General features: G+C 36.8%; 1 protein-coding gene across 1 annotated transcript in view; it reads left to right on the top strand.

The window, feature by feature from the left end:
* cep104 (centrosomal protein 104) overlaps positions 1–9,311 on the top strand; it is a 232,996-nt gene that overhangs the window by 111,206 nt on the left and 112,479 nt on the right. The window contains exon 12 of the mRNA XM_039755038.1: positions 4,053–4,094. Within this exon, the coding sequence (XP_039610972.1) occupies positions 4,053–4,094 (42 nt within the window). The remainder of the gene's footprint in view (positions 1–4,052; positions 4,095–9,311) is intronic.

Below are 9,311 nucleotides of genomic sequence, written 5' to 3'. Positions count from 1 at the left end.
AAACAATTTAAAAATGTGGCATTCTTAGTTGTGTTAGTTTTCTCATTTCATATGAAATTCTTGATTTCTTTTAAATTAGAAAAGTATACAGTCAATTATTGAAATAATCACATCTGCATTAATTCCAATTTTTACATTGATGTTGCTGTCATTAACAAATTAATCTTTCAGAAGTCATCTAAACATCAGGTATACCCTTCAATACATCATCAGTACGTTTGTGAATAAGAACAATATAAACTTTCAGAATCTTTTGTAAACAAAGCTGTTCATTGTATGCAAATTGTAATTTGAACTTAAATCCATCATTAGAGCTTTTAATACTGCGAGCAAATGTTGATTCCAGTTGGCAGCTTTCTTTCTCTAGGGTTGCTTTTTGCAGGGAATTAGTTAAAAGGGTATTTTATTAATGCATTAAACAAAGATCACTTTTCTTTGACTCCATTCCAAAAGAAAAAAAATTTGACAGATGGCTTTTTTAGTTTTGGCATCTTAAAAGTAGTAATGGAATACAAAGTGTAATAAAATGCTAATTACATGACAGTCTTTTAACCAGTAGTCATAAAGCCAAAGGACATGAACATTATAATTTTATACCATTTTAAGTTAAGCACCAAATTAATTTCTTTTTGCTTTATTATTATATTATTTATTGCCTAGAACATGCAAAAAACATTATGATGGAAATAATTCACAATTAGCAGGCCTGTATGGCTTTCCTTTAAAAAGGAAGCAGGTGATTACACAGGAACAGGAAACAATGTGATATTCTCAAGTTTCCTTATTTAACTTTAGAATATAAGAAAAAATAAACCAGAAACAAGATTGTGTTTTTAGTAACCACTATGTAAATATGTAACAACATTTTTTTAAATTTGCACTATTTTTTTCCTGCTTTTAATTTATACTGGATAATTATATCTAACTGATAAAAGGGCAAGTTTTTAAAGTATTAAACTTTTACTTCTGTTTGAATCTTATTTTGAAAACAATCATGTTTGGTTATTGCCTGAATTTTTCTTTATGTTGTCATGTATGCCTGATTCTTCCAGATTGGCATGCTGGTCAATAGGAACAGTACTGCCATTACTTAGGGAGCATTGCACAAATGGTAGCTCATGATGTAATTAATGCCATACAAGAACAGGAGGCAAATGTGTATCTTTTGTAAATTCTACAATTAAAAAGGAAATGATATTAGCTGATTTTTAAAATAAATGCAGTTAATTCAAAAAGTATAGGTTTTTTGACTTTGCCTGTTTTCCTCAATCATGTTTGGTTTTCTACCCTTTTCGGTTTTAACGTTCACCGCCTGATCCTTACCCTTGTTTTCTGTGGTTTAATGTCTCATTTACTCCAAATAATAAGTTATAATAATAGCGCCTATAAGGACTGACATGTTTTAAAATTTAGGGTGTGATGCGACTTTAACTTTTTCCACACAAATTGCTTTTCACTTAAATTTTAAATTAAAGGTATGAACAGCGATACATTTGTGAAACCCCAATCCCGAATTTAAATGGATGTTTTTACATATTCAAAGAATGTTTGAATATAGAGCATTGGAATCTCAATTAATGATTAAAATTGTTTCTACAAACATAAGGCCTCATTTTTCAAGAACTAGAGTGTGTGTGTGTGTGTGTGTGTGTGTGTGTGTGTGTGTGTGTAAGTACCATAACTTTATACAGTACTGTATTTCCAGTTTAAATTTAAGGTTTTTGAACTCAAGGGTTTTTCTTATTTGTTAAGACTGACACATGTTTAAATTTAGGAATATGATGTTGATTTTAACTTCTGTCACACAAAAAGGTAATACGTGTCTATATATAGCAGCAATTAATTGCAGCACTTAATTATAAACACAAAAACATGACATTATCATATCATGACGAGGTATTGGTATATTGTAATTTTGTTCATTGCAATTCCTTTTAGTTTTCATACTACTAATGAGAGTTAGCCTGCAGCTTTGTTAAGCTGGATAGCCCAGGCCACTGTATCCTCAACAATGTCTTCCAGCCACTCCTTTGGAACTCCCAGATTTTCACAGGCCAGTCAACTTGTCCTATTTAATACCCATCTTCACTTGTTCTATTTCTGATTGGTCATCACTGTCAGCTGTCTTTAGAGCTTCCTCTTCTACAGTATGTTAACATTTTTCTAAAGATGCTTTCTCTTTTGCTTACTTGATATAAAGCCACTAACTTCACTTACACTTTTTAAAGGGGCCATTTGAAATACCAGAAGCCTTTCCTAAGTACTTCATCAGGAATGGCTTTAAAATGCTACACTAACTACAAAAACAAATAATTCAGATCTATTGTTCCCAAGTTGCTTCAGTATACAGTACTTACCAACCCCCTAGTCACTTACATAGGTAATTTAGAAACAATCTGGCAACGTTTTTGTTTTTTAATGGGAGTCATTAACATGCACTCAGTTTATTCAATTTGTTATCATATAATGCTTGTTAAATTACAGGCTTTATGCACTGTAACAAGTTTACAGACAAAGTACAATTAGAGCTTTTACAAATTCATGATGCACATGCACATACATACAGATTATTGATGCTTTCTTAGAATGTTCCTAGCCAGATCCTTTTAAGGTTTAGTAATATTAAAGACTGACCTGTAATCACATTCTAGAGTGAAAACCAATCATATTTGTATAGTTCCCATGTTTCCTAAAAGACACCAATTCTTGCTATTTGCTCAAGTTTTGATCTGAAAATGATGCAATATTACAGGAAAAAGACTAATATTATTTGGTGTTAATTGTACTGTTCTGCTAATGTAAGAAAATACTCAGAATATTTACTTAAAGTGCTATTAAGTGGAGAATTATATATAAATAACAAAAAAAATCTTTTTAGCTGCTTCCAATGGCAGTGTAAAATGTATGGACACGAGAGTAAGCGTGAAACTTAAATTTCCCAAATATGTTAATCTAAGAGCAAATCATTTTCTAGAATATTGAGTCATCTCTTGAGATGCCCTACACATCAAAAAAGTGCATATCTATATAATTTTCAGAAATAATCATTTATTCATCACGAAACCCCACCATTTTTAAACAAGTCCAACTTTCCTCTTTACTTACTTTCCTTTCTTCTCTGCACAAACTTTTCATTTGTATCTGATCCATCTCTGAATGAGTCAAAAACCAAATATGAATGAGCCAAAGAAAGAAAAAGAAGACAGAATTAGAGAGACAGGAGGAAGTTTTCCAGGCTGAAGCTACAGTAAAGCTCCATTTTAGCACATACTCCAGCAGTCCTCATTTAGAACTGCATTCTCCACTTTGAAAAGAGAATCTGTCTTTCAGCAATATTCAAAATGGCTTCCATCATCCAACCTCTGACTAAAACTGCTTCTGCATTCCACTGTCCAAAATTCTCCCTCCTGCCTCAGATTTCAGACACAAAAGACAAGAAAAATCCAGACTAAGTATATCGGAATAGGAATGTGGTACCATCAATCATCTTTACATGGGTGTGAATATATTTTAGATAGCTATAATCATGACGTCCTTCTCCATTCTCCTTTAAATTTTCTTTGAAACTTCTCCACTGTGCAGGTTCATTATGCATTATATCACTTTACTTATATAATATATATGTTTTTTGTAATGTAGATATTTACAATTGCTTTTTGCACATCATTATTGATTTAAAGTGCAAAATGATTAAATTTACTTCCTTGCCCTTTAAAGCTTTATTTGTTTTCTTTTTCCTATTATTTAAAATTTCAGTATTACTTTGAGCAATTTAGGGATAGAATATAAAATGATAAAATATGATACAGCATTCAAGGGCTATACAAAAAAAAATTAAAGAAATACTAAGATTAAAATGTCCAGGTAGTTTAGTATGCTGGTATATATAGATACTGAATAGAGGCTCAGAGCTTATTTTAAGAATAACTGTACATGGATAAAATCTAAGTAATGGGTTGTTTTAACTTTCACTACACGATGACATTTGCTGGAGGGAAGTCTTTGGAACAAGTGATGCCCTGGGTGAGTTGGATCAGCAATGATCTTTGCAGTCCTCTTTCTTACCCTGGACTCATACAGGACTTCAATGTGTGGTAAGTTACAGCCCATGATCCTTTCACAGGTTTTGATGATACATTGCAGATTGTCCTTAGCCCAGGGTCTCCAACACCGCTTGTGAGCTACCGGTAGCTCGCAACCCCTTTCCAAGTAGCTTACCAAAGGGTTAACGAATCCTACATAAATTTGAAAACTTGATTAGTCAAATTAGGGGTAGGCGATCTTTCCAAAAAATCATATCACAATCTGAACTGCAATCTATCTTTTCAATGTGGCATACACTTAAGTAACACATTTTAAATATCAAACAAAGTTGAATTCAATTGTTCTCTCGTTTGCTAGCTAAGCGGAGTTAAGGAACACGCCCCAAAGCTGGTGAGTGAGTGAGGAAGGCCCCTGCCCCCGGCCCGTTGCATGTTTCTTGGATTCACACAAAGAAATATGTACCGCAAGCGAACTATGATACATAGCGAAATGAGAGAAGTCACAAAATCAATTATATTCAAGGAAATTATAGAAAAAAAGCCTGATCTAAATCCGTTAAGTAGTTCTCTCGTTTAAAGCAGACAAACAGACAGACAGACATTGAATTTGATATATTAAATATTAATTAACCCAAATTAATGTGCAGTCTCAACAGCATTCTCAGCATTTCTGGATCTTAGTAGAGCCAGATAACTATAAGAATCCTCACCAAGCAGCTCTTAAAATGTCTGCTTTGTTTAGGTCTACATACAGTACCTCTGTGAGTCTGCCTTTTCTGACATGAATGTCATGAAATCAAAGTTCAGAACAAAACTGACAGATGAACGTGTAAATGTCTCCATAAGAGTGAACCTAAGTGGCTACACTCCACCATACACCTGCCTCTCTTGTTGACGCCATGCAGTGCCAGTAATCTGACTAACTAAAAAACACATCACAGATGCAACTAGACATGTGAATACTCTTGTGAAGTGAAACAGTGACATGTAACAAAACGACAAATGAGTAACTAATATCTGTGTATTTGTAATTGCATTGTTTTGTTTTGACAGCATTCATGTTTTAATTCAATAGTGTGAGATACACTAGAAAATGCATACAACCATACAAAATGCATTTGCAGGTGAACTAAATATTTTTTGTGATGTTTTAATGCAAAATGTGAGTTGTGGACACCAACATTTTGTAAATGTTCAGACAAATAAAGCTTATTCAGTTTGTTTGGGTTGAAATAAGCTAAGAGAATAAACATTAGAAAACATGAGTAGCTCTCTGCCATTTTCATTTTCTAAAAGTAGCTCTCGGGGAAAAAAAGGTTGGAGACCCCTGCCTTAGCCAAACCAGACAGTTACAGATGAGGTCAGAATGGACTCGATGATGGCTGTGTAGAATTTGACCAACATTGCTTGAGGGAGATTGAATTTTCTCAGCTGACTCAAAAAGAACTTTCTCTAATGGGCTTTCTTAATAATGCATGTGATGTTATTGTCACACTTAACATTTTATAACAGCACAGTGCCCAGAAACTTGAATGATTCTGTTTTTCATGTCAAAAGAGACACAAAGAGGTTTGGGGCAGCCTCCTGTATACCTGAAGCCCGGCTGCAAAATTGGTAAACAGATTGTACAGTAGTGTACAGACTGGAGTCCAAAACAGAACTGACTTGGTAAGGTGAAGATGGTGGTTCTAACGTAAGGCAGAGGAAGTGATGTCATCAGAGTCGCGGCCGGTAGTGACATCTTCTGGACTGGAAGTGACATCACCAGGGCCAGGCGGAAATTTCTGAAACTGGTCTGCAGTGGAAAGAAAGGATCTGTGCAGTCTGCCACCCCCTGGTCTGGCGTGGAATTACACTCGTTTGAGCACTTTAGCTGCCTGCCATACACATGTGTGTGACACCCAATGGTTGAGTCTTTTATAGCAAGTGGTAGGTGAGCAGGTGACTGTTGTGTGAAATCTATTATCATCTCCTGATTTTTTTGAATGTTAAGGTTCAAATTAGTCAAGTCAGATTTTCAACCTCTTGTTTGTATTTGGACTCATTATTGTTTTAGATGAGCCCTATTAGTGTTGTGTCATCTGCAAATTTAATTTGTTTGACAGATGAATGCCAAAGGTACAGAGGTCATTTGTTTAAAATGAGAAGAGTATTGAGGAAAGGACATATCCCTGTGGTGCACCAGTACTAAGGGCTAATGGGTCAGACATGTGCATGCCCAAATGCATATACTGTTTCCTATCTATAAGAAAGTCTGAGATCCAATTGCAGATTGAACTAGGCAGGTTGAACTAGGTGAGTTTCTTATCTAGGAGCTCTAGGATTATACTTAAAGCAGAGCTAAAGTCCACAAACAAAATCCTCACATATGCCCCTGGCTTATCAAGGTGTTGGTATAAAGCTCAGACCTAAATTCACTTCATTCACAGACTGGCTGGCTCTTAATGCAAACTCTAATGGGTATAGGAAGTCTTTTGTAACATTCTTGAGATAATTCAGAATAAGGCATTCAAAGGTCTTAATTACCACAGATATTAAATCTACTGGTCTGTAGTCATTTAGACGTGTGACCTTTGATTTTTTTGCTACTGGAATAATGGCGGGGTTCTTCAAGCAGGCAGGAACAGTGCCCAGATCCAGAGATTGATTGAAAATGTCTGCAAACACTGTAGACAACTGGTCTGCACTTTGCACAGTGCCTGAGTATGGAAGGGGAAATAAGGTCCGGGCCTGCAGCTTTTCTAATATTTTACCTTTTCAATAAGCTGCAGATGAAGTGATAGCAGGAGGGGGAAGCTGAGAAGTAGAGGAGTTTAAAAGTGAGGCCATCAGGTACATTTATGTACCATTCAAAGTAATGGTAAAACTGATGTAACTGATTAGCCAGACTGGAATCAGCAGAACTGTTTGTTGTTTGTTTCTTGTAGTTAGTGACCTGTTTAAGGCCTCTCCAGAGTGATGTGCTGTCATTTACAGACAGTTACTTCTACAGCTTATCTGAGTACTTTCTTTTTGCACCTTTGATCCCTTTCTCCAAGATATACTTGGCTTTCCTGTATTCCTTCCATCTGAAAGGACACTCTTTGTCCTGGCACAGTCGTCAGAGCTCTGGGGTGAACCAAGGCTTATCATTACTAAACTTCACAATTGTTTTTGTTGGAATGCAAGCACCTTCACAAAAACTAATGTGTAAAGTTACAGCATCACTGTACTGAATTTATGTATGTTGGAGGTGGCAGTTTTGAAGGCATGGTCAGAATTAATAACGGGAGTGCGGGAGAAGGTATGATAAACATCTGAAATGGTTACTGATTACAGAATAGTGCAACCCCATTGTCTACTACAAGTAAGAATTATGTGTTGGTCTTGTATTTTTAGCATTATTGTAAATTTTGGTTTTCACTATGACATGGTGTTTGATTATGATTCCTGCCTCATCCATCTGCTTATTTTTAAGCACATGTTCCTCCCTCTAGGCATAACTTTGTCAAGGTAGTTGATGTGGATATAAATGAACTTTAAATTATATATAAAAATAAGAAAAACAATGTGCAACAAAATGTACAGTAGCCTTTTGTTAGAAAATGACATAAAATTTATGAAGTGTTGGGTCTCCCTAATGTCCTTGTTTATTAGCTGCAAAGCTAATAAAATAAAAAACCAAAAAAAAACCAAAATGAAAGTGTTGCCTATCACCACTTAATTTTAGGTAATTTCTATAGTGCTTCTGTGGGCTGATATACTATAGCTCTAACAGCTGTGGGTTCAAAATTGAGTGGTGCATTCTGGCTGTCACGGTACTTGTATGAATTTGGTGCTAGAAGGGGAGTCTTCAGTACTCTTCATAGGACTTCACTTTTGAGCTGGAAAAGAAAGAACAATTAATACATGCACTGTCTCACAATCTTCCCTTGTTATGTCATCTGGCTCTGATCCCCCAAGACACTGTCCCTCAACACACGTGGCACAAGATACCCCACACACCACAAGGTCATGTACCTGGTAGAGAGCATCACACCATTGGCACGAAGTGTTCCTTTGCTATGTAGCACTTTAAATTTGTAGGGCTATAGTTCCAGAAATCAGCAAGTCACCCATGGGTTGCCTTTTTGTGGGTGACCATCCTCTAAAGGGAGGCATGGTCTGTCACCAGGGTAAACCTGCTGCCTTGCCCAATACTGGTAGTATTGCAGGTTGGTAATTGCCAATTTAATTGCTATGGTCTCATGCTCAGCCATTACATATCTGATGGGGTGTCCTGCCCTGTCGACGATCTGGCTCAGCATGATGCCCAAGCTGGTGTCAGATGTGTCAATCTGAAGGATAAAAAGTTCAGAGAAGTTAGGGGCAACCATCATGGAGGTGGAAATGAGGGCACTTTTCAGGTCTTGGAGGTCTTGCTGGCCATAAAAGTCTGTACCACATGGTTGAGAGCACACTTTTGCCTCAGTTCAGGTAGAGGTGCTGATCTTTCAATGAAGTGGGCAACAAACTAGTGCAAACAGTAGTGTGGTAAACATACCTCTGTCCATGGATTCAGTTAAGACTTGTCCATTTTTTATTATAATGTTATAGGAGAATAAAGCAGTAAATGGTAGAGTTGCTCACAGAAACAATGAGGGCAACCATCTTAAATCTGTTCATCACACCTGTTAAATAGCCAGACAGTGAGTTAGTGAATGACAATACACAGTACCCTTTGTCAATCACAGTCCCATCAGGTCTTTCAGCTTTGGGCAGATCAACAGTATGTGGACCACCTCCCCACACTTGTAACAGTGCAGGTGTGGCTCTGGTTTACCAGAGCTGTTCCATTGTGGCCTACTTTTGCCATCTTGTTGCTCCTTCCGGAAGGTGACCTGATGCCGCTTGAGGACCTCTACAAGGCTCTCCATATTTTTCAAGGAGGTCCTTCTTACCTACCATGCTCATTTTTCAGCGAGAGAAAGAGATTGTTGCACAAGACCATCCATGCTTGTTGGAGTTCTCCACGGATTGAAGCCCTTACACCAGCTCCCATCATCATCAATCAAATGCCTAGGCACAGGCTGGCTTGTCAGTGTTGAAAAGGCATTCATTTGCACTCAGATCTGATGTGATGCCATACGAGTGAGGATCTCGTTCTTCTTCACTGAGACACCATTCACTCATCAAGATCCTAATAGACCTTCTGGCCCTCTCCTGTCAAGAACAGAGAAAGAATGTGTGCTTTAAAATCAGTAGGAAGGCTTCGATGTCATTCCTCAGCATCTAAACATGGGACTGACT

Source organism: Polypterus senegalus, chromosome 6, assembly GCF_016835505.1.
Source record: "Polypterus senegalus isolate Bchr_013 chromosome 6, ASM1683550v1, whole genome shotgun sequence".
NCBI classification, from domain to species: domain Eukaryota; kingdom Metazoa; phylum Chordata; class Cladistia; order Polypteriformes; family Polypteridae; genus Polypterus; species Polypterus senegalus.
The sequence above is the reverse complement of the archived record's forward strand: the minus strand, read 5'-3'. Positions and strand labels throughout refer to the sequence as shown.